The sequence below is a fragment of the Schistocerca americana genome, chromosome 9 (assembly GCF_021461395.2).
Source record: "Schistocerca americana isolate TAMUIC-IGC-003095 chromosome 9, iqSchAmer2.1, whole genome shotgun sequence".
In the NCBI taxonomy this organism is placed as follows: Eukaryota; Metazoa; Arthropoda; class Insecta; order Orthoptera; family Acrididae; genus Schistocerca; species Schistocerca americana.
Window position 1 is genome coordinate 122,744,700 of NC_060127.1, and position 25,322 is coordinate 122,770,021.

The window sequence follows — 25,322 nt, forward strand, 5'->3', positions numbered from 1 at the left end:
TCTTGCGAACAGAAACCAGACTGTCGCCATGTTTTTTTAATTGTCTGTCTACTGTGTTACCTGTCTGCTTACTGTGTATTTTATTAGCTTTGTCAACTCTTTCCTTTATGTTTTAACTTTCCCCAATTTTCCGCCGTTTTACAATTTAAGTCACCGTTTTATCACCTGCTTTTATTGTTTCTTATCTACTTCTTACGTCTTAAAATGTCTGTAGGCTGCTGAGCAACGTAATAACCTGCTGCCAGCCCGCCCCCTTCGGGGGGAATCGAAATTCAATAAAGGAAAAAAAAAGCAGCCGTGAAGACAGTCAGCTCCTGACGATGAAGATGGAAGTAATCGTCGAGAGCTCGAGATTTTATCCAGAACTAACGTGGCAAGAATACCGAGAATGCTTTACATATAAGTCCCGTCGCGAAAAACTTCGTTCCCATATACAACGGTAAATTAAACTTACGTTACGTGAGCTGAATCGCTGTTTGATTCAACAATAAAAAATTAACTTTCATTGTGTCTCTGTGTTGTCGCAGTCAATCTTCCCCAACGCTTTTCTTCAGCAGACACTACACAACGCCACTCTGTCATTGCAATACAAAACCACATAGAGTCTCTATATTGAAGCAGTATGAGTAGTCACATTTTATTTTGATTGCACTGTTACCACTAATTTTCTTGCGCATTTTCGAGAACTCCTTGATGCTTCCCACACGTATGCATTGTTTTCACGTTCCTTTTGCAATCAAAGCTGCGGCATGAGTGCCACCTGATGGTGACACACTCCGCCCTCTTTTCTCGGTGGCACTCTCCTCTTTCAATCCACGGTTCTTTCCATTTCTTGAGGAACATTGGTGCGTCAGTACGAAGTGAAAGAATCTTAGCTCTTTGCACTAGCTGAAGGTTCATGAGGGAAAATCCTTCTCTTCTTTCTTGGATTTACCTCTTTCGCATGAAAAATCATTTGATTATTGATTCCTGCTGTGTCCATTACAGCTGTAACAATGTAACTGAAAACTATCCCTGGTTAATCTGTAGCTTCGTCAAAAGTTTCAGAATCTTGCAAAGCTAATGTTGTGTACATAGTTCCGCGTAGTCAGCACGTACACAACTTCCCCACTAGAGCGCAGCCCGCTAGGCACAACAGCGCAGGCGCAGCGCTCATCCGTCTCCGCACTACGAGATGGCGCTGTCTTAGACACGGACCAAATTCTGCTTCCACCGATCCGCGTATTAATATGTCTCGCAGCCAATGAGATTGCTGCTAACGTAGAACATTTTCTCCTCACGGATCACACTCGTGCAGTGATACCTGAAAGCGCGAGTTATTATAACGAGTGTACAGACCTCCGATTAGTCAGTCTGCATTAGTCTGCATTTGTCTGTAGTCAAGTTTCAGTCTGCGCCTAATAAGATTATCATATTCCTGTACATAGCCATCAAGATAAATGATTAGACACTTTGTCAAGTATCAGAGACATGTGAGAATAAGATTAATGTACCAAGACCAAAGGAACTTCAGATTGTCAATTGTAAATAGCATCCAGAATCAAGTTAAATAAGGTTTATGATAGTTATTATTTTAATAAATGTGTGTGAAAATTAATCAAGTTCTGTTTAAAGTTGGTCACCGTCAATCTGCTACTCTAAGCGTGCAAGTGGCATTTCTATCGTCTGACCTAACGGCAGAAGATAAACATGCCACAATAAGACCACGAGACATATTGCTGACACTCGCCTACTTCGTTAGAGCGACAAGTCAAATAATCTGATGGTGTGTGTACCGAAGGTCTTACAGTACGCACATCACAGCTAAAAACAATAAAACAGCCTTCTTTTTTTCGGTAATCGGGAACTGATATTATATCATTCCGGAAACCAAACAGATGGGAATGAAAATCCCTAGCATTCTTAGGCAAAAATTGTTGTGGCATCTTGCGTTTATTTTTTGTCAGTATACCGATGCATGTTAGCCGCTTTTTCAACCAGGAGATGGCTAAAGGAGCAGCTGATGTACCAGTTTACCATCGTATGCTTTCTTCTGAAGCCCCCAGAGTGAGTAATAAGCCTTCCTACATCAGAGGAAGAAATGGAAGCATCTTTTGGTCATGTAGGTCGTTTCCCACAAGACACTTCAGTATCACTTGTGAGGAATGCTTCAGCATCTGCGGAAACAAAAACTGAGGAGTGGTAAGATTTGCTGTTTTGAAGAGCGCGCCGCAGCGCGTAATGTGACGCAGTCGCCCTCCGTTTCTGACGGTGGAGGCGCTGTGGCAGTCGCAGCTTTGGTGTCTCCTTATGGTGAGAAAGGGGAAAGGTTGCCTATTCACGTGCATTTAAGGGGCGCTATGAGCTCGGCAGTGAGTCAGTCTGTCAGTCTTGGTGAGTCTGGTCAGTTGGTCAGCCGGGTCAGTGTGGGGCAGTCAGTGTCTGTCTGTCGTCCGGAGTGCTAGTATGTGTTAGCCTGCCAGTCTGCTCGAGTTTGTTCAGGCAATGGTCATTGGCGGTTGGATCGATCGGTTGGTCGGTCGCGTACTGAGACACAAGATGACTTGTCCGTCTTGAGCGTCGGCGCATGTGAGGTCGCCACGTCAGTCCGGTGGACCGCGCCGTATAGCGAGGGATAGTGGCTCCGCGGCCGACACGAGAGCAACAGGAGTCAACCCACGACATCGGACTGGCTGGGGCGAGCTGCGACGCCATGAGACGGGAGATCGACGCGCCTTCCTGCGTCCGTTGAAGCGGCTGGTAGCGGACGGTTCGGGAGAACGTTTTGGGGTGCTGCGCCTGGTCTTCGCAGATATCGCAGTTTATTAGAAGTTAAGTGATCCGTGATATGTTGTTTCATTTACTTGTTAAATTCTACTTGTTTTCTTGGTCAGCCTCCCGTTCTTAGCTTGTTCGTCTGTCTCTCGTCCGAATTTGTTAGGCAGTTAGTGTCTGTCTGTCTGTCGGTCGGTCTGCCGTTCGTTAATAGCTGCCTCTCTCATGACTGGCTGTTAACGAATTTATAGAATTAAGGTTTAAAGGCCGAATTCCTGAAATATGATTTTATCTTGCCTATCATCTTGCGAGGCGGCATATGTGTAATGTAGAGCATGTTACACATTTTATGTAAGTCTGAATTTCATGGCTTTTATTTAAATAGTCATTTTTATAAAGTTGCCACCCTTCCACCGTCAGAGTCCTTTTAAAAACAAATTGCACTTGCGGTGGAAAATAATTTATTTGTACCATTTCCATCCCTCTTACGGGGTGCATAGTTAATGTGTTTATGTGAGTTGTTAAAATTTTTAGTTTAAAGTAATCTGGTGTGTTGCAGATTTGCACCAGTGTAGTCTTTCAGAGGTTGTTGTGAGCGGTCGTGACTACGGCCGTGTTGAAAGGGAGCGGTAAGATTCTCAGCCCGAAGGCTCATACTGTCAATATTACTCTTTCTGCCTCTTAATAAAATTGTAACTTGATATTTCGAGGGTCCTTTTCTGCTTATAAATTTTAAATCTGTTTTTGAAAAGGCTTCTCTGAATAAAATTCCCATTTGTTAAAGGTAATTTCATTTTCATCAGTTACTACTTCCACACTCACCTAGTGTGATTAAATGTGTTAATGGTCTTGATGAATCGCTAGTAAATAAAGTAAATTCTTTAAGAAAAGATTTTGAAAGTAAATTCACGGTTCAAAAACCTGTACCCCGTTCCACACTAGATTGCTGGGATGTTGTTGTTGTTGTGGTCTTCAGTCCTGAGACTGGTTTGATGCACCTCTCCACGCTACTCTATCCTGTGCAAGCTTCTTCATCTCCGAGTACCTACTGCAACCTACATCCTTCTGAATCTGCTTAGTGTATTCATCTCTTGGTCTCCCTCTACGATTTTTACCCTCCACGCTGCTCTCCAGTACTAAATTAGTGAACCCTTGATGCCTCAGAACATGTCCTACCAACCGATCCCTTCTTCTAGTCAAGTTGTGCCACAAACTCCTCTTCTCCCCAATTCTATTCACTACCTCCTCATTAGTTATGTGATCTATCCATCTAATCTTCAGCATTCTTCTGTAGCACCACATTTAGAAAGCTTATATTCTCTTCTTGTCTAAACTATTTATCGTCCACGTTTCACTTCCATACATGGCCACACTCCATACAAATACTTTCAGAAACGACTTCCTGACACTTAAATCAATACTCGATGTTAACACATTTATCTACTTCAGAAACGCTTTCCTTGCCATTGCCAGTCTACATTTTATATCCTCTCTACTTCGACCATCATCAGTTATCTTGCTTCCCAAATAGAAAGCTCCTTTACTACTTTAAGTGTCTCATTTCCTAATCTAATTCCCTCAGCATCACCCGACTTAATTCGACTACATTCCCTGATCCTCGTTTTGCTTTTGTTGATGTTCATCTTATAGCCTCCTTTCAAGACACTGTCCATTCCGTTCAACTGGTCTTCCAAGTCCTTTGCTGTCTCTGACAGAATTACAATGTCATTGGCGAACGTCAAAGTTTTTATTTCTTCTCCATGGATTTTAATTCCTACTCCGAATTTTTCTTTTGTTTGCTTTACTGCTTGCTCAATATACAGATTGAATAGCATCGTGGAGATGCCACAACCCTGTCTCACTCCCTTCCCAACCACTGCTTCCCTTTCATGTCCATCGACTCTTATAACTGCCATCAGCTTTCTCTACAAATTGTAAATAGCCTTTCGCTCCCCGTATTTTACCCCTGCCACCTTCAGAGTTTGAAAGAGAGTATTCAAGTCAACATTGTTAATAGCTTTCTCTATGTCTACAAATGCTAGAAACGTAGGTTTGCCCTTCCTTAATCTTTCTTCTAAGATAAGTCGTAGGGTAGTTTTTCCATTGTCTGTAAAGAATTCGCGTTAGCACTTTGCAGCTGTGAGTTATTAAACTGATAGTTCGGTAATTTTCACATGTGTCAACACCTGCTTTCTTTGGGATTCGAATTATTACATTCTTCTTGAAGTCTGAGGGAATTCCGCGAGTCTCATACATCTTGCTCACCAGATGGTAGAGTTTTGTCAGGACTGGCTCTCCTAAGGCTGTCAGTAGTTCTAATGGAATGTTGTCTACTCCCGGGGCCTTGTTTCGACTTACGTCTTTCAGTGCTCTGTCAAACTCTTCACGCAGTATCATATCTCCCATTTCATCTTCATCTACATCCTCTTCCATTTCCATAATATTGTCCTCAGGAACATCGACCCTGTATAGACCCTCTATATACTCCTTCCACCTTTCTGCTTTCCGTTCTTTGCTTAGAAGTGGGTTTCCATCTGAGCTCTTGATATTCATGCAAGTGGTTCTCTTTTCTCCGAAGGTCTCTTTAATTTCCTGTAGGCAGTATCTATGTTACCGCTCGTGAGAAGCATCTACATCCTTACATTTGTCCTCTAGTCATGCCTGCTTAGCCGTTTTGCACCCCGTCGATCTCATTTTTGAGACGTTTGTATTCCTTTTTGCCTGCTTCATTTACTGCATTTTTGTATTTTCTCCTTTCATTAATTAAATTCAGTATCTCTTCTGTTACCGAAGGATTTCTACTAGCCCTCGTCTGTTTACCTACTTGATCCTCTGCTGCCTTCACTATTTCATTCCTCAAAGCTACCCATTCTTCTTCTACTGTATTTCTTTCCCCTATTGCTGTCCGGGATATGCTGAACAAAAGAACAATGACCCCTGAAACCTCGCTTCTTTAGGTATATTAGCCGTGACTTCTCGCGATGCTCTCGGCAGGATAGTTACGTGCTTTGCGGGGTCCTGGTTGGCTATTCGCATCTTGTAGTTCCTTTAGCATCTGTTCCACTCGAATATCGTACACTTTCTTTCTGAAACTGAATATACACTGATGACCCAAAACAAGTTATTTTTCCGTCTTTGGACCGAAGTACTACACTGATTCTGCGTACCAGGGATCCGCCAGTTTGTTCGTAGGTTTTTGGACGTATGTGGCATTAGCTGTCTGCGCGCAGGTCATGAAATTCGCATAGATAACCAGCCGCTGATTTTCGTACGCGGTGATGTCGCCTGATACGATCCAGATTGTTTCCGTGGCATTTACATCAGGCGAATTTGCCCACCGAGGCATCAACGTGGCTTCACTATACTGCTCCTCAAACCACTGCAGCGCTATTCTGGCTCCGAGACACTGAAAGATGACATCGCCGTCGCGGGAGACAGCAAGCACGAAGGAATGCAGGTGGTTCCCAGCTGTCGGCGCACCTTCGATTACTACCACAGGTCCCATGCAAGTTCAGGAGAACGTCTCCCGTAGCATAATACTGCTCCCAACAGCCTGCGCCCGTAGCGCGCTGCACGTTTCGAGCCGCCGTTCACCTCGAAGACGGCGTTAATGGAGACGACCAGGGACCTCGTGTAGGAAAACTGTGATTCACCCGAAGAGCCGACTCGTTGCGATTGATCGACGGACGAATTCCTAAGATTCTGTACCCACTGCTATCGTAATTGACGATGTAGCTGGGTCAAAATTTGAACACGTAGGGGTGGTCTCCTGCAGAGCTCCATGTCCAACAATGTACGATGAAGGGTGTGCTCCGAAGCACTTGAGCATACACCTGCATTGTGATCTTTCGGCACACATGCACCAGATCGCTAACTACGTTACTTTACAGAGCAGACAAGCCTCCGAACCCCACGTTCTGGGGACGGTCGTGGACATCCAACCATTTAGCGCCTAGTGGTACTTTAACCATCCATCTACCTCTTCCCGTAGATGCTCACAATAGTAGAATGTGAACATTCGACCAGCTTCACTGTTTCCGAGATACTCGTTCACAGGCTCTGTGTAATAATACACTACTCGCCATTAAAATATATTATACTAGAACTGACAAGTACATTTTCACGCAATTTGGGAGCGTAGATCCTGAGAAATCAGTACCCAGAACAACCACCTCTGGCAATAATAACGGCCTTCATACGCCTGGGCATTGAGTCAAACAGAGCTTGGATGGCGTGTACAGGCACAGCTGCCCATGCAGCTTCAACCCGATACCACAGTAGTGACTGGCGTATCGTGACGAGCCAGTTGCTCGGCCACCATTGCCCAGACGTTTTCAATTGGTGAGACATCTGGAGAATATGCTGGCCAGGGCAACAGTCGAACATTTTCTATATCCAGAAAGGCCCGTACAGGACCTACAACATGCGGTCGTGCATTATCCTGCTGAAATGTAGGGTTTCGCAGGGATCAAATGAGGAGTAGAGCCACGGGTCGTAACACATCTGAAATGTTACGTCCACTGTTCAAAGTGCCGTCAATACGAACAAGAGGCGACCGAGACGTGTAACCAATGGCACCCCATACCATCACGCCGGATGATACGGCAGTATGGCGACGACGAATACACGCTTCCAATGTGCGTTCACCACAATGTCGCCAAACACGGATGCGACCATCATGATGCTGTAAACAGAACCTGGATTCATCCGAAAAAATAACGTTTTTCCATTCGTGCAGCCAGATTAGTCGTTGAGTACACCATCGCAGGCGCTCCTGTCTGTGATGCAGCGTCAAGGGTAACCGCAGCCATGGTCTCCAAGCTGATAATGCTGCTGCAAACGTCGTCGAACTGTTAGTGCAGATGGTTGTTGTCTTGCAAACGTCCCTATCTGTTGACTCAGGGATCGAGACGTGGCTGCACGATCCGTTACAGCCATGCGGATAAGATGACTGTCATCGCGACTGCTAGTGATACGAGGCCGTTGGTATCGAGCACGGCGTTCCGTATTACCATCCTGAACCCACCGATTTCATATTCTGGTAACAGTCATTGTATCTCGATCAACGCGAGCAGCAATGTCCCGATACGATAAACCGTAATCGCGATAGGCTACAATCCGACGTTTATCAAAGTCGGAAACGTGATGGTATGCATTTCTCTTCCTTACATGTGGCATCACAACAACGTTTCACTAGGCAACGCCGGTCAACTGCTGTTTGTGTATGAGAAATCGTTTGGAAACTTCCCTCATGTCAGCAGGTTGTAGGTGTCGCCACCGGCGCCGGCTTGTGTGAATACTCTGAAAAGGTAATCATTTGCATATCACAGCACCTTCTTCCTGTCGTTAAATTTCGCATCTGTAGCACGTCATCTTCGTGGTGTAGCGATTTTAATGGCCAGTAGTGTAGTCTGCTCTTTGTCAAAGTCGCTTGTCTCAATGGATTTTCCCATTTGCAACTCCTACCGTCGCTAGCGTATTTCCACTTCCGCGTGTGATCTGCTTACATACTTTTGCTACCGCGTCACGAGCCCGCAACCCCACCAGGCGGTATCCAATGTCACGGTGGACCAACAAGAACCTTAGATGTACTTAAGTGGTACTATGATCTTTCGTCGGTGTCTGCAGCTTCTATCGAGAACCGGGCTGTAGAAGGATGCAAGAAAGACTGCGAAATAATACAAACTACGAAAAAATAGGAAATAAGAATACGAATGGGTAAATTGTACCAGTGATAGGATGTTGTGTGAGGTCGCTTCCTGACACTACTGACACTACTTGACCCAAGAAACGGCCAGCGAGACCTGCGTGCCGAGAGAGCACACAGGGACTACAGCCAGTTCTGCCCTGGAACCGAGATGGCGGTAGCCCCAAACGCCACGCATTCCGGACACCGAGTTGTGATGTGGATGTGTGATAAACAACCCAGAGCCTGCACGGCTGGCGCCACTAGGCCAGTCAGATGACTCAACACAAAAAGCAGGTGACGTCTATGTCCGTGGACATCGGGAGAGACTGCTTTCATGCCAAACGCACTGGCGCCATCCAACGTGTCATTTCTGTCCAGCCACTTGTGACTCGTTTCCCACAACAACAAAGACTGAATTTATATATCCTAGAATACAAAAAATTGATTATCCTGCACTAGAAGCAGATATACGAGGTGCATTCAAGTTCTAAGGCCTCCGATTTTTTTTCTAATTAACTACTCACCCAAAATCAATGAAACTGGCGTTACTTCTCGACGTAATCGCCCTGCAGACGTACACATTTTTCACAACGCTGACGCCATGATTCCATGGCAGCGGCGAAGGCTTCTTTAGGAGTCTGTTTTGACCACTGGAAAATCGCTGAGGCAATAGCAGCACGGCTGGTGAATGTGCGGCCACGGAGAGTGTCTTTCATCGTTGGAAAAAGCCAAAAGTCACTAGAAGCCACGTCAGGTGAGTAGGGAGCATGAGGAATCACTTCAAAGTTGTTATCACGAAGAAACTGTTGCGTAACGTTAGCTCGATGTGCGGGTGCGTTGTACTGGTGAAACAGCACACGCGCAGCCCTTCCCGGACGTTTTTGTTGCAGTGCAGGAAGGAATTTGTTCTTCAAAACATTTTCGTAGGATGCACCTGTTACCGTAGTGCCCTTTGGAACGCAATGGGTAAGGATTACGCCCTCGGTGTCCCAGAACATGGACACCATCATTTTTTCAGCACTGGCGGTTACCCGAAATTTTTTTGGTGGCAGTGAATCTGTGTGCTTCCATTGAGCTGACTGACGCTTTGTTTCTGGATTGAAAAATGGCATCCACGTCTCATCCATTGTCACAACCGACGAAAAGAAAGTCCCATTCATGCTGTCGTTGTGTGTCAACATTGTTTGGCAACATGCCACATGGGCAGCCATGTGGTCGTCCGTCAGAATTCGTGGCACCCACCTGGATGACACTTCTCGCATTTTCAGGTCGTCATGCAGGATTGTGTGCACAGAACCCACAGAAATGCCAACTCTGGAGGCGATCTGTTCAACAGTCATTCGGCGATCCCCCAAAACAATTCTCTCCACTTTCTCGATCGTGTCGTCAGACCGGCTTGTGCGAGCCCGAGGTTGTTTCGGTTTGTTGTCACACCATGTTCTGCCTTCATTAAACTGTTGCACCCACGAACGCACTTTCAACACATACATAATTCCATCACCACATGTCTCCTTCAACTGTCGATGAATTTAAATTGGTTTCACACCACGCAAATTCAGAAAACAAATGATTGCATGCTGTTCAAGTAAGGAAAGCGTCGCCATTTTAAGTATTTAAAACAGTTCTCATTCTCGCCGCTGGCGGTAAAATTCCATCTTCCGTACGGTGCTGCCATCTCTGGGACATATTGACAATGAACACGACCTCATTTTAAAACAATGCGCATGTTTCTATCTCTTTCCAGTCCGGAGAAAAAATATCGCAGGCCTTAGAACTTGAATGCACCTCGTGTAACACCAAACAATTATGTTTCAGTGACCTTCCATCCATGGCCAGTTTTTCAACCTCCACGAGTTTCAGCCACTGTGATGCAACGGCTGCCTGCAGCAAGTCTTTTTCCTTTATGTTGGTACTTTAATGACCCATGAGGACAAGGGCCAGGCAACGGATAAACACGGTCTGTCAAGACCTGGTGTTGTTTACAAACGTTGCATACTATAAAACAAAAGAGGGCAGGCAATTTGCCGTGCGGGATTAGCCGAGTGGTCTAGTGCGCTGCAGTCGTGGACTGTGCGGCTGGTCTCGGCAGAGGTTCGAGTCCTCCCTCGGGCATGGGTGTGTGTGCTTGTCCTTAGGATAATTTAGCTTAAGTAGTGTGTAAGCTTAGGGACTGATGACCTTAGCAGTTAAGTCCCATAAGATTTCACACACATTTGAACGTTTTTGGAGGCAATTTACACACACACATTAGGAGGATAATAAACTCTCTCAAGAATGAAAGCTCACATGGCATTGATGGCATTTCCAGCAGGATAATAAAAGCTTGTTCTAAAGAAATAAGTGGGATTCTTAGCGACATATGTAATAGCTCTCTGAAGCAGGGTATTTTCCCAGATAGACTAAGGTATGCCATTGTTAAACCACTGCATAAAAAAGGGATACGTCTGATGTCAACAACTACCGCCCAATCTTTCTCCTGACTGCCTTATCCAAAATTCTTGAAAAAGTAATGTATTGTAGAGTAGCTTCACACCTTTGTAAAAATAGAATTTTAACAACATGTCAGTTTGGTTTCCAGAAGGGTTTTTCAACGGAAAATGCTATAGATACTTTCACTAATGAAATTTTAAATGCTCTGAGTAACCGGAAGTCACCCATTGGGATTTTTTGTGATCTATCAAAGGCTTTTGACTGTGTAAATCATGGAATACTTCTAGATAAGCTCAACTACTGTGATATGAATGGGGCAGTGCTCAAATGGTTTAAATCATACCTAACTGGAAGAGTGCAGAAAGTTGAAATAAACAGTTCACATAATATGCAAAAAACTGGTGAATTCTGAAACTGGGGAAGAATCAAGAATGGGGTACCGCAAGGTTCGGTCTTGGGTCCTCTGCTGTTCTTAATATGTATTAATGACTTGCCATTCTATATTCACGAAGATGCAAAACTGGTACTTTTGCCAATGATACAAGTATAGCTATCACACCTGACAGACAAGAATTAACTGGTGAAATTGTAAATGATGTTTTTGAGAAAATCATTAAGTGGATCTCTGCAAATGGGCTCTCACTAAACTTTGACAAACTATACAGTTCCACGTAGTAAATGGAATGACCCCATTAATAAATATAGACTTCGACCAGAAATCGGCAGCTAAGATAGAATATTCAAAATTTCTAGGTGTTTGCATTGATGAGGGGTTGAATTGGACAAAAACACACAGACGATCTGCTGAAACGTTTGAATTCAGCTACTTAACCTATTAGGGTCATTGCAAATTTTGGCGATATACATCTGAGTAAATTAGCTTACCACGCCTATTTTCATTCTGTGCTTTCGTATGGCATCATATTCTCGGGTAACTTATCATTGAGTAAAAAGTTTTCATTGCACAAAAGCGTGTAATCAGAATAATTGCTGGAGCTCATCCAAGATCATCTTGCAGACACTTATTTAAAGAGCTAGCAATCTTCCCTGTAGCCTCACAATACATATATTCGCGTATGAAATTTGTTATTAACAATCCGAACGAATTCAAAAGTAATAGCAGTGTACATGGCTACAACACTAGGAGAAAGGATGATCTTCACTTTTTTTTTTTTTTTTTTTTTTGGTCATCAGTCTACTGATTAGTGTGACGCGGCCCGCCACGAATTTCTTTCCTGTGCTAACCTCTTCATCTCAGAGTAGCACTTGCAACCTACATCCTCAATTATTTGCTTGACGTATTCCAATCTCTGTCTTCCTCTACAGTTTTTGCCCTCTACAGCTCCCTCTCGTACCGTGGAAGTCTTTCCCTCACGTCTTAGCAGATGTCCTATCATCCTGTCCCTTCTCCTTATCAGTGTTTTCCACATATTCCTTTCCTCTCCAATTCTGCGTAGAACCTCCTCATTCCTTACCTTATCAGTCCACCTAATTTTCAACATTCGTCTTTAGCACCACATCTCAAATGCTTCGATTCTGTTCCGGTTTTCCCACAGTCCATGTTTCACTACCATACAATGCTGTACTCCAAACGTAAATCTTCAGAAATTTCTTCCTCAAATTAAGGCCGGTATTTGATATTAGTAGACTTCTCTTGGCCAGAAATGCCTTTTTTGCCATAGCGAGTCTGCTTTTGATGTCCTCCTTGCTCCGTCCGTCATTGGTTATTTTACTGCCTAGGTAGCAGAATTCCTTAACTTCATTGACTTCGTGACCATCAATCCTCATGTTAAGTTTCTCGCTGTTCTCATTTCTACTACTTCTCATTACCTTCGTCTTTCTCCGATTTACTCTCAAACCATACTGTGTACTCATTAGGCTGTATATTCCGTTCAGCAGATCATTTAATTCTTCTCCACTTTCACTCAGGATAGCAATGTCATCAGCGAATCGTATCACTGATATCCTTTCACCTTGTATTTTAATTCCACTCCTGAACCTTTCTTTTATTTCCATCATTGCTTCCTCGATGTACAGATTGAAGAGTAGGGGTGAAAGGCTACAGCCTTGTCTTACACCCTTCTTAATACGAGCACTTCGTTCTTGATCGTCCACTCTTATTATTACCTCTTGGTTGTTTTACATATTGTATATGACCCGTCTGTCCCTATAGCTTACCCCTACTTTTTTCAGAATCTCGAACAGCTTGCACCATTTTATATTGTCGAACGCTTTTTCCAGGTCGACAAATCCTATGAAAGTGTATTGATTTTTCTTTAGCCTTGCTTCCATTATTAGCCGTAACGTCAGAATTGCCTCTCTCGTCCCTTTACTTTTCCTAAAGCCAAACTAATCGTCACCTAGCGCATTCTCAATTTTCTTTTCCATTCTTCTATATATTATTCTTGTAAGCAGCTTCGATGCATGAGCTGTTAAGCTGATTGTGCGATAATTCTCGCACTTGTCAGCTCTTGCCGTCTTCGGAATTGTGTGGATGATGCTTTTCCGAAAGTCAGATGGTATATCGCCAGACTTATATATTCTACACACCAACGTCAATAGTCGTTTTGTTGCCACTTCCCCCAATGATTTTAGAAATTCTGATGGAATGTTATCTATCCATTCTGCCTTATTTGACCGTAAGTCCTCCAAAGCTCTTTTAAATTCCGATTCTAATACTGGATCCCCTATCTCTTCTATCACATCAGACAAATCTTCACCCTCATAGAGGCTTTCAATGTATTCTTTCCACCTATCTGCTCTCTCCTCTGCATTTAACAGTGGATCTTCACTACACAAGGTTAAATCTAACTTTCGCTCAGAAGGGGGTAAATTATGCTGCCACAAAAGTCTTTGGTCACTTACCTAATAGCATAAAAAGTCTGACAGATAGACATATAGCATTTAAAAGAAAATTGAAAGAATTTCTTAATGGCAACTCCTTCAACTCATTCGATGAATTTTTGGATATAGTAAGTGGATAATTTCCCAAAACCCACAAAAAAATTAGAAATATTGAGTGTCATGTAATATTTTGTCTTATGTAATATCTTGTATAGACACCTTTTATGAACCTGACACGTTCCACATCATTACGAAGTGTCGTATTCATGATCTATGGAACAAGTACTAATGTAATCTAATCTAATCTAAAGGTGAATTGAGAAATATACATGGTTATTCAAAGGTTGACATTTAATCTTCAAGCTGAATGCTACTGACTCTGTGAAGGCAAAGAAGTATGTGGAGATCGACTGAAACAAGTACTTTACTGTTAGGAGTCTCCCCTCTGCCTTCTTGAAAAATGCAATAAAATGGTGTGTGATTTATTGTCTGTAACTACTGGCTGACGCCCCCGTAATTCATACTGTGAACGTGAAAAACGTGGGCACGTTGCGATGGAACTCACCTCATGCGAGAGACTTCAGCATCACCAGGTGGTGGAGTGGGGCAGGCTTCCACTGGTGGCGCGGCTGCCACGGGAGTACAGCTTTGCTCGCTGGAGGTGCCGTCCGCCGTCGCCCTGCTGTCTCCAGTGGCTGGAGTGCTGGACCGAGGGAGACACCGTGTTAGTGAGGAGGCCAGGGGGCACCTCACTACAGGCACTACTGCTAAGGGATTGTCATTCTTAACAATGGAACACACACTGCCGGCGACTGTACTGTGACCACAAAGGTGAATCCCTTACCATCGAGGTAATCAGTTCGCACACCTCTTCTCCTCAGATTCTCACAACAATCCGTTGCATACCAAAAAAACATGTTGTATAAAATAATATGCAAATGAGAGGTACATACAAGTGCCAACAGTTATCGTGGAGCGATATTACAGCACAATTTGAATGCATAAAAACAACAATAAAACAGAAACTAGAACTCGAACAAACTTTAAATAAACTGATTGGGCACTGTAGTCACTGAATGATGTTCCCAGCTCGTGTGTCACGGACGGGCTGTAAAGCCACAGGTGCAAAACGAGGAGAGCAGCTTTTGAACTAGTGGGGAGGACGATCAGAGAAGCAAGGGGTAAAAAATTTGCGATATTATGAAGCCATTCCAGTAAACCATTTAATTGCTGTAAGAATTAATATCACAGAAATTGAAACATTTCCCAGTGCCTGTATTTGATTCATATTAGCCAACGAGTACTCTCAATGAACAGACCAATGTTGAATATCATTTGACTGCAAAGTTTAAGTGTCTGAGTAAGATCAGTAAAGAAAACAGAGACAACGCATATATACAATTACGCTTTGCAATGGGTATAAAGAGTATATATTGTGATCACTGGTACCTTAACATCTACCCACTCCTGTGTGATAGTTATTTTTCCTCTGTGTCTAACAGTATTCCCAAAAATAAGTCACATAATGTACTACCTGATATTTTCGCATGGCCACAACTGCTGCACCATTAAGTGGACTACACTTGCCAGTACAGACTAAACATTTTGCATCCACATGCCCGCACTTCAGCACCTGACTTGCTGCTCTTGACACATCTACTTGGACTTGCTAACCAACCTAAAACCATATTACTCCTAATATTTGTTATTATTAGACTGCAAATGAATTAAATATGGCATAATATTGTGCACTCACTGACTTCAGTCATCAGTATAAATATATGCAGTCGTACATCTACACTCTGTGTTATATACATACAACACTGTCCATTAATATGATCACCTGTCAAAACACTGAATAGGGTAAATAACCGCATGGGCAACTGCGAGACATGCAGGAAGAGAACCAATGACGTTCTGATAGGCTCCAAGAGGCATGTGCTGTCATGCCATGGTCATCTGTGCTGGGTTTCTCATTTGAAAATCCGTGGTACAGACTGTTTGATCAAAGTGGTCCCGTACATTCTCGTTTGGTTTGAAATCCGCTAGTTTCGTGGCGGGGGGATTACAGGCCACTCACCCTGATGCTCTTCACACCATGTACATGTATTGCGAGCTGTGTGACAGGTTGCGTTGTCCTACTGGTAGATGCAATCATGACGAGGAAAAAAAAACTGTTTGTAAGGGTGGACCTGGTCCCCAAGGATAGATGCATACTTGTGCCGATCCTTTGTGCCTTCCAGAATGACGAGTTCATCCAATGAGTGCAACGGAAACATTCTCCGAAATGGCCACCTGTCGCCATTCAGTGTACACCTGGTTCTGGTGCTCCCATGTAACTTCCATCCTTCGTCACTGATGAAAAGCAGGACCATATGTACCAACATTCGCTGAATGGTCGTTAAATAAACACTGTTGATATCCCCTTAGTTCATCTGGGCAGTCAACTGCTCAATGGCTGCATATCTGTCAGCTCATACACGTCTCTGCAGCCATCATTCACCACTCTTATCCATGGCACGCAATGCACAACAGTTGTCTTGGCACCGGTTTTGGGTGGCGCCATTATGCCACGCAGGTTGTGCTTTAACCAGGACGGTGAAATGTTTATTTTCATTTGTAAATAAATTTCAGTCCCAAAACTGAAATAATTTATGTAAACCTACGTCAGAAACGTCGTATTTTTGTGTGAATTTCGCGTATTGTTTCTGAGTTGTCTTATAACGTAAAATTGCAATTAATTCCTAAATGTGAGAGAGCATACAGATGTCAAAACTAGCGAAAGAGAGCAATTGTATTTTTTAATTGATAATAATGCATCAAATGCAGCGCAAGCGGCGTCAAAAACCAAATTTGATGCGATCGGTCGCACCGGAAAGGAGCGCAGTGAAGTCTCTCGAACATTTTCCCCCGCAAGAGACTTCCAGAGCAGTAAGAGACTGAGAAAGAATGACAGTAGATTTGCCTTCAGTTGTCTATTTGTATATAAACACGAGCGGAGTCTGGATCGGTCTCTCTCGATATCTCTCTCTCCTGAGGCCCGCTCTCTTCCGGTGTCTCCGCTCTTGTCGATCGGTCTCTCGAATGATTTTGTGGTAGGCAGTTGAACTTGAAAGATATTTTCAAGGTGTGTAAGGTACTTATCTATGTAAAGGTATCGTCAGTATATGAACCAATGTTTCATTTCAATGACATTAACCTTGCCTGCCAACTTTTCTATATCTCAGTAGTTTCTGTACTGTGGTAGCTGCGACACTGCCGGACTTATCGTTTGCTGTCATATCATTCTGTTTACTTGACTGCTTCTTTTAATTAATGGCACTCCAGTTAATTTCCTCTTTTCAAAATGTATTTTTCCATTACCACTAAAGAGCACCAGTCAAAATAGATAAAACTTTCCTTTTTGGAAATAATAACTCGACAGCACACATACAATTTACAAACTTGGCAGTTTCGAAAATGCTTCTTGGCTGGAAAGCCAATGCTCGTGCATGTTTGGACGTCAGATAAATCGCTCCCTTTCTGTACTGTGGTAGCGACTGTACTGTTTCCTCGTTCATTCAACACGTTTCATTTGCCCTCCACAGCCTACCCCGCCGGCTGGCGTGTACTAGGGGTGTTGCACGTTGACGTCGAAAATAGGCGATTTCCCTTTAGTTGTGTTGTCGCCTCTGTAAGTTGTCTACAGACGTACATTTCTGTAGCTTCGAGTTCCACGTTGAAGGTCAGCATTTCACCCCTGTTGTTTGAATGTGGCTATTGCTAGGGAATATATAAATTAGTTTATGCACATTGTGTTCTCAGTCACGTGACTTCTGCAGGTTTGTCAGTAGACCACATATATAAATTAAACCTACTAATGCGTTGAGGTAAGACGTTACGAAGTATGGGACTGGCAGTTATTCTCTCAGTGCAGTGCAAAAGCTATGCTAAGTAAGCCACTCGACGGAAGTTTGTATGTAATGTTTTGACAAGCAGAAACAACTGTGAGAGGAATGTGGATGATAGTATAATTAAACATATACTTCATGAATGAGTTAATAATGAAGCAGTCATAGTCATGGCAAAAGAAAATAAACAGTTAAAAGTTGTGTGATTCATTCCGTATACTATAGAAGCAATATTTAATGACACTAACCAATAGAGACGTTCGTATATCATATTGAAGGTGTGGTACGTTGCTGTGCTACGAATTTACGATTGACTCAACATGAAGACTATCACATAGATCCTGAAGATGGGAACAGAAGTTGGATGAGAAATTGTTTTTACAATAAGCTGGCCATTCAAAAATTTGTGAAGCCTGAGGCAATGAAGAAGATGACGATCAGGAATTACTGAAGGGACTCTATTTAAGTTAGCTAGTGTATTTTCTCCCCCCATGAACCATGGATGTTGGCGTTGGTGGGGATCCTTGCGTGCCTCAGCAATACAGATAGCCACACCATAGGTGCAACCACAACTGAGCGGTATCTGTTGAGAGGTCAGATAAACGTGTGGCTCCTGAAGAGGGGCAGCAGCCTCTTCAGTAGTTGCAGGGGCAATAATCCGGATTACTGACTGATCTAGCCTTGTTAAAACCACCAATATGGCCTCCCTGTGCTGGTACTGCGAATAGCTGAAAGAAAAGGGAAACTACAGCTGTAATTTTTTCTGAGGGCATGTAGCTCTGCTGAGTGGTTAAATGATGATGGCATCCTCTTAGGTAAAATGTTCCGGAGGTAAAATGAACCCCCATTCGGATCTCTTGTGGGGGGGGGGGGGGGGGCGGGAGGGGCTACCTAGGAGGACGTCGCTATCAGGAGAAACAAAACTGGCGTTCTATTCATCACAGCATGGAATGCCAGATCCCTTAATTGGCCAGGTAGGTTACAAAATTTAAAAAGGGAAATCGATGGGTTAAAGTTAGATATAGTGGGAATTAGTGAAGTTCTGAGGCAGGAATAACAAGACATCTGGTCAGGCGAATACAGTGCTACAAATACAAAATCAAATTGGGGGTAATTCAGGAGTACATTTGATAATGAATAAGGAATGCAGGTAAGCTACTATGAACAGAACGGTGAATGCATTATTGTAGCCAAGATAGACACACAGCCCACACTCACCACAGTAGTACAACTTTATATGACAACTAGCTCCGCAGATGAGGAGGAGATTGAGGAAACGTACGATTAGATAAAAGTAATTATTCAGATAGTTAAGGGAGACGAAAATTTAAGGGTGCTAGGGGACTGGAATTAGTAGTAGGTGAATATGCACTAAGGGAAAGGAATAAATAAGTATATATGTCGTGTGACTAGGGCCTCCTGTCAGGTAGACCGTTCGCCGGGTGCAAGTCTTTTGATTTGACGCCATTTCGGCGACTTGCGCGTTGATGGAGATGAAATGATGATGATTAGTACAACACAACACCCAGTGCCTGAGCGAAGAAAATCTCCGACCCAGCTGGGAATCGGACCCGTGCTCTTAGGATTGACATTCTGTCGCGCTGACCACTCAGCTACAGGGGCCGAACGGAGAGAACAATGAAAGAGAGAGCCAACTGGTAGAATTTGCACAGAGTATATTTTAATCCTAACTTGGTTTAAGAATCATGAAAGAATGTTGTATACGTGGAAGAGACCTGAAGACACCGGAAGGTTTCAGATTCAAAAAAATGGTTCAAATGGCTCTGACCACTATGGGACTCAACTTCTGAGGTCATTAGTCCCCTAGAACTTAGAACTAGTTAAACCTAACTAATCTAAGGACATCACAAACATCCATGCCCGAGGCAGAATTCGAACCTGCGTCCATAGCGGTCTTGCGGTTCCAGACTGCAGCGCCTTTAACCGCACGGCCACTTCGGCCGGATTTCAGATTCATTTTATAATGGTAAGACAGAGATTTTGGAATAGGGTTTCTAATTGTAAGACATTTCCTGGGGAGATATCGACAAGGAAAGCGTTTCTGAAGCAGAGAAATTTGTTAACATCGAGTATAGATTTAAGTGTCAGGAAGTCGTTTCTGAAAGTATTTGCATGGAGTGTAGCCATGTATGGAAGTGAAACATGGACGATAAATAGTTTAGACAAGAAGAGAATAGAAGCTTTCGAAATGTGGTGCTACAGAAGAATGCTGTACATTAGATGGGTAGATCACATAACTAATGAGGAGGTATTGAATAGAATTGGGGAAGAGTTTGTGACACAACTTGACCAGAAGAAGGGATCGGTTGGTAGAACATGTTCTGAGGCATCAAGGTATCACCAATTTACTACTGGAGGGCAGCGTGGAGGGTAAAAATCGTAGAGGGAGACCAAGAGATGAATACACTAATCAGATTTAGAAGGATGTAGGCGGCAGTAAGTACTGGGAGATGAAGAAGCTTGCACAGGATAGAGTAGCATGGAGAGCTGCATCAAACCAGTCTCAGGACTGAAGACAAGAACAACAACAAACAACAACAGCAACTCTGACCACAATTTACTGGTTATGACCTGCAGATTAAAGATTAAAAAGGCAGGATTTTATGGAGATGGGTCCTGAATAAACTGAAAGAACCAGAGGTGGCAAAGAGTTTCAGATGCAGTAGTAGGGAACGATTGACAAGAATAGTGGAAAGGAATACTATAGAAGAAGAATGGGTATCTTTGAGAGACGAAATAGTGAAGGCAGCAGGCCCCCTGGGTAGACAACATTCAATTAGAGCTACTGGTCGCCTTGGGAGAGCCACCATGACAAAACTTTTCCATCCGGTGAGCAAGATGTATGAAACACGTGAGAATATAATAGGCCCAAAGAAAGCAGTTGCTGACAGATGTGAAAATTACCTCACTATCATTGTAATAATTCAAAGTTGCAAAATACTAACACGAATTCTTTACAGAAAAGACTGGTACAAGCTGACCTCAGGGGAAGATCAATTTGGATTCAGGGGAAATGTAGGAACACTCGAGGCAATAGTGACCCCACGCCTTCTCATGGAAGATTGGTTAAGGAAAGGCAAACCTACGTTTATAGCATTTGTAGAATTAGAGAAAGCTTTTGACAATGTTGACTGGAATGCTCTCTTTGAAACTGTAAAGGTGACATGAATAAAATAAAGGGAGCGAAAGGCTAGTTACAATTTGTACAGTAATCAGATAACAGTTATAAGAGTCGAGTGGTACAAAAAGAAAGCAGTGGTGGGGAAGAGAGTGAATCAGAGTTGTCGCCTATCCCTGATGTTACGCAATCTGTATATTGAGGAAGCAGTAAAGGAAACAAAAGAAAAATTTGGAGTAGGAATTAAATTCAAGGGAGAAGAAATAAAAACTTTGAGGTTGGCTGATGACACTGTAATTCTGTCAGAGACACAAAGGAATTGCAGGAGCAGTCGAATGGAATGGACAGTGTCTTGAAAAGAGGATATCAGATGAACATCAGCAAAAGCAAGACGAAGATAATGGGATGTAGTCGAATTAAATCAAGAGATTATGAGCGAATTAGATTAGGAAACGAGACATTTCAAGTAGTAGATGAGTTTTGCTATTTGGAAGTAAAATAACTGATGATGGTTGAGGTAGGGAGGATATAAAATGTAGACTGGCAATGGCAAGAAAAGCGATTTTGAAGAAGACACATTTGTTAACATCGAGTACAGATTTAAGTTTTAGGAAGTCCTTTCTAAAAGTATTCTGTGTGTAGTGTAGTCATGTATGGAGGTGAAACATGGACAATAAACAGTTTAGACAAGAAGAGAATAGAAGCCTTTGAATGCAGTGCTGCAGAAGAATGCTCAAGATAAGATGGTTAGATCTTGTAACTTATGTGTCAGTACTGAACAGAATTGTGGAGAAGAGAAATTTGTGGCACGACCTGACTACAAGAGAGGATCGATTGGTAGGACACATTCTGAGGCATCAAGAGAGCATCAGTGTAGTACTGGACGGAAGGGTGGGGGTAAAAAAGTAAGGGCAGGCCAGGAGATGGAAACAGTAAGCAGATTCAGAAGGATGGAGGTTGTAGTAGTTACTCCGAGATAAAGAGGCTTGCACAGGATAGAGTAGCGTGGAGAGCTGCATCCAACCAGTGTTTGGAGTGAAGACCACGACAACAACAGAGTATTTTCTAGCTATACTCAGGAATGAGGCAGAAGGAATTTCATTTAAAGTTATGGTATTAGTAATAGGATATCTTGAATAGACATCTACTGTGAAATATTATTTCTTTAAAATTATAGTTTTCATATATATTTATGGAAATACAGTTCTACCTTGGAGTAACTAAAAAAGAAATACGTCAGTAGGCAATTATGACAGGCAAACAGATCATTAAATTGCAGTATATATAATGAATCATTCATGAAAAATAAAGGAAGTTTCTGCCAATTAGAAGGCACTAGGCTTGTACAGGGTGTTTTTACTGTGGATACAGAGAGTAACAAATGATAGTTCGATCCGTTGGCTTCATCAACGTCGACACTGTTCGAGATGGACCAGTGACTGCAATAGATGTGAGAGGGTGGGTGCTAGTAGAAGGAGACACCGTGGAACACACAGGACCCTCTTAAGTAACGCAACAGAAAATATCAAATACGACAGCTGGACAGAGTGTAATGTCTGCTGTTCCAAGAAGCAGGAACAGCGTTTCGACCTATAAAACCCTCTCTTTGTGTGTGTTGTAGAAGGTAGTGTACCGATGTATGGCCCATATACAGAGGACCAAATGAACACAAAAGGAGAGAGAAAGAAGGAAAGTAGCTGAGTTTTGTTGTTGTGAGGACTGGTCTGTGTCTTGTGAGGTAGTCACAGAATGTGAGGGGAGTAAACAATTACACCCTCATGCACATGTTCTTGCATCACATTTTTTCGTTGGATGTATTCCTTACATGCTCAGATTAAGAACTACATCCTTCATTCTGTAGTGTGGTGTACTTGTTAGAAGTTATATCTACCTGGAGAGAATAGGCATATTTTCATAAGTAAGTTGTAGGTGTACAGCACACATGTATCTCCAAAGTGAAAGAGAACCACACAAGAAGTTAACTGTAGTACTACAGTGGGAATAGTCTTCACGTAAGTCTCCCAAGGGTCAATATTTATAGGATGACAAAATCAGAAATGGAAAATTTTAAATACATTGCGCCCTCTGTAAACTACTGCAGCGTGCCAAAGCATTTGTCGAGCTGGTATTGGGTGACAGACTTGCTTCTCGTCACCGTCTTTCCTTCAGTCAGCATATCACATCACCATTTAAAGGTATCTCGTTGTCAGCGGAAAGAGAGACAGCTTACAAGAATAAACGTTACTTTATGTAATCAGACGTAGAGTGACCTATGTAGCACACAGAATAAAGACTGCATGATCGCGTGCCCCGACTGTGGACTATACGCATCACTGTGTCTGGTTTTTTTCTATTCTGAGTGGGACATCGTAGTGTCCACAGCTAGAATGGCTGCTGCCATATGTCGATGTACTTTCTCTTCAGATGCTTTATGCCACAAACATAAATAACACCTTGTGGCACATGTACAATTTAAGGCAACTGGTGACTGCAAATAAGATCAAAACAGAATGAGATTTTCACTCTGCAGCGGAATGTGCGCTGATATGAAACTTCCTGGCAGATTGAAACTGCGTGCCGGACCGAGACTCGAACTCGGGAGCTTTGCCTTTCGTGGGCAAGTGCTCTACCAACTGAGCTATCCAGGCACGACTCGCGCCGCGTCCTCACAGCTTTGCTTCTGCCAGTACCTCGTTTCCTACCTTCCAAACGATATAGAAGCTATCCTGCGAACCTTTCAGAACTAAGGCAAATGTCCCGAGTTCGATTCTCGGTCCGGCACACAGTTTTAAGCTGCCAGGAAGTTTCATATCAGCGCACACTCCGCTGCAGAGTGAAAATCTCATTCTAGAAACATCCCCTAGGCTGTGGCTAAGCTATGTCTCCGCAATATCCTTTCTTTCAGGGGTGCTAGTTCTGCAAGTTTCGCAAGAGAGTTTTTGTAAAGTTTGGAAGGTAGGAGACGAGGTACTGGCAGAAGTAAAGCTGTGGGGACGGGGCATGAGTCGTGCTTCGGTAGCTCAGTTGGTAGAGCACTTGTCCGCGAAAGGTAAAGGTCCGAGTTCGAGTCTCGGTCCAGCACACAGTTTTAATCTGCCAGGAAGTTTCAAGATCAAAACAGTTGATAAATTATTTGTTGGCAAACACAGCTCAGTTCAGACATTTGATGAACTTATTACGACATATCAGTGGTGATGTTTGGTTTGTAGGGTCCTCAACTACACATTCCCAATTTTCGCACAGTCCAATTTTTACCCAATCCAATGTAGTTGCTGTCACGAATGATGACAGTGATGATGAAATGATGAGGATAACACAAACACCCAGTCCCCGGGCAGAGAAAATCGGCACTCCGGCCAGGAATCTAACCCGGGACCCTCTGATCCGGAGGCACCGATGCTAGCCACTAGACCACGAACTGTGGACTGAAATGTCGATAAAACTGTAGTGATCTATGGTGGTGTATTTTAGAGCACTGGCTCATCTGGGGAAACTTAGTAGCAAAAACTGTAGGTTTGAAAATGCACACATCTGTAAAACTGCAGAAGAGTGGCTCGTCGGATGCTTACTCGGTCTCGTTTGACGGACGAGACAGCAGCCGAATCACTTCCAGCAAGTCCTCGGGGTGGCTTCGCAGCGCCTCTGCCCAACCCCGGGTGGCCATCACGTGTAGCAGGTGGGCCTTTACGAAGGCCACGACGGCCTGCCTGTGGCTGTCAGTGCCGTGCCTGACTGCGACCACAGCTGCAGCCGCCGCAGTCTCCGCAGACAGCTGCGCGGCCACCTGCTGCTCGCAGGCAGACTTGAGAGCTGGCAAGCCGAACTTGTCAGCGGCGGCCAGCAGCTGGTGGGCCGTGCCGCGCAGCTGGGGGGCCCGGAGGGTGTAGCAGTAGGCCACGAGGTGGCGCAGCGCCGCGCCCTCCACGTCTGCGACGCTGACCTGGCCGCCGCTGGCCTTCGGCGCGTCGTGGGCAAAAATGGCGGCTAACACGGGGCTCCTGGCGGCGAGGACAGCCCTGTGCGCCACCAGGCGCGTCTCGCCCGCCACCAGAGTCACCACAGCGCCGCTACTCGCGTCCAGCAGGTCAGCCAGGTCCGCGGCCGACGTCTCCCCGTCCTCACCGACTGCTGACACGGTGGACGAGTCTGAAACACGGCGTCACTGATCAGCTCTCTTCCCATAAGGTCGGGACACACATGTCCGGACCGTGTCCGTACCGAGACACGTCCGAGTATCGGCCGTCACCCGGACAACGAAATACATCATTAAAACAAATGTAGCGGGCCCCACATGACCGGGCCGTGCACGGGGAACGTCATCGGGCCGGAGCCGGGCCGGGCGGGATTCGCCGTGTTTAACTTTTCAGTGACGGACACGGCCTGATGGTAGAACTGTCTTGTGAGCTGTTCAACTGCGCAAGACTGTTCTGTGTACAATACACGGATGTGGAGCGACTAATAGAAGAAGTTCGTAAGTTTCCTGTTCTTTGTGATCAGGGAAGTGAAGACTACAGGAATATCGAGTACAAAGACAGAGTTTGGAAGACCACTGAAACAGATCTACAAGCCAAAGGTA

The 25,322-nt window shown here is 43.9% G+C and overlaps 1 protein-coding gene across 1 annotated transcript in view; it reads right to left on the bottom strand.

Moving 5' to 3' along the window:
* Positions 1-25,322, bottom strand: part of LOC124551224 (CARD- and ANK-domain containing inflammasome adapter protein-like) — a 66,527-nt gene that overhangs the window by 9,381 nt on the left and 31,824 nt on the right. Inside the window, exons 3-4 of the mRNA XM_047126216.1 lie at positions 24,316-24,892; positions 14,283-14,420 (exon numbers count right to left, since the gene is read on the bottom strand). Coding sequence (XP_046982172.1) covers positions 14,283-14,420; positions 24,316-24,892 — 715 coding nt within the window. The remainder of the gene's footprint in view (positions 1-14,282; positions 14,421-24,315; positions 24,893-25,322) is intronic.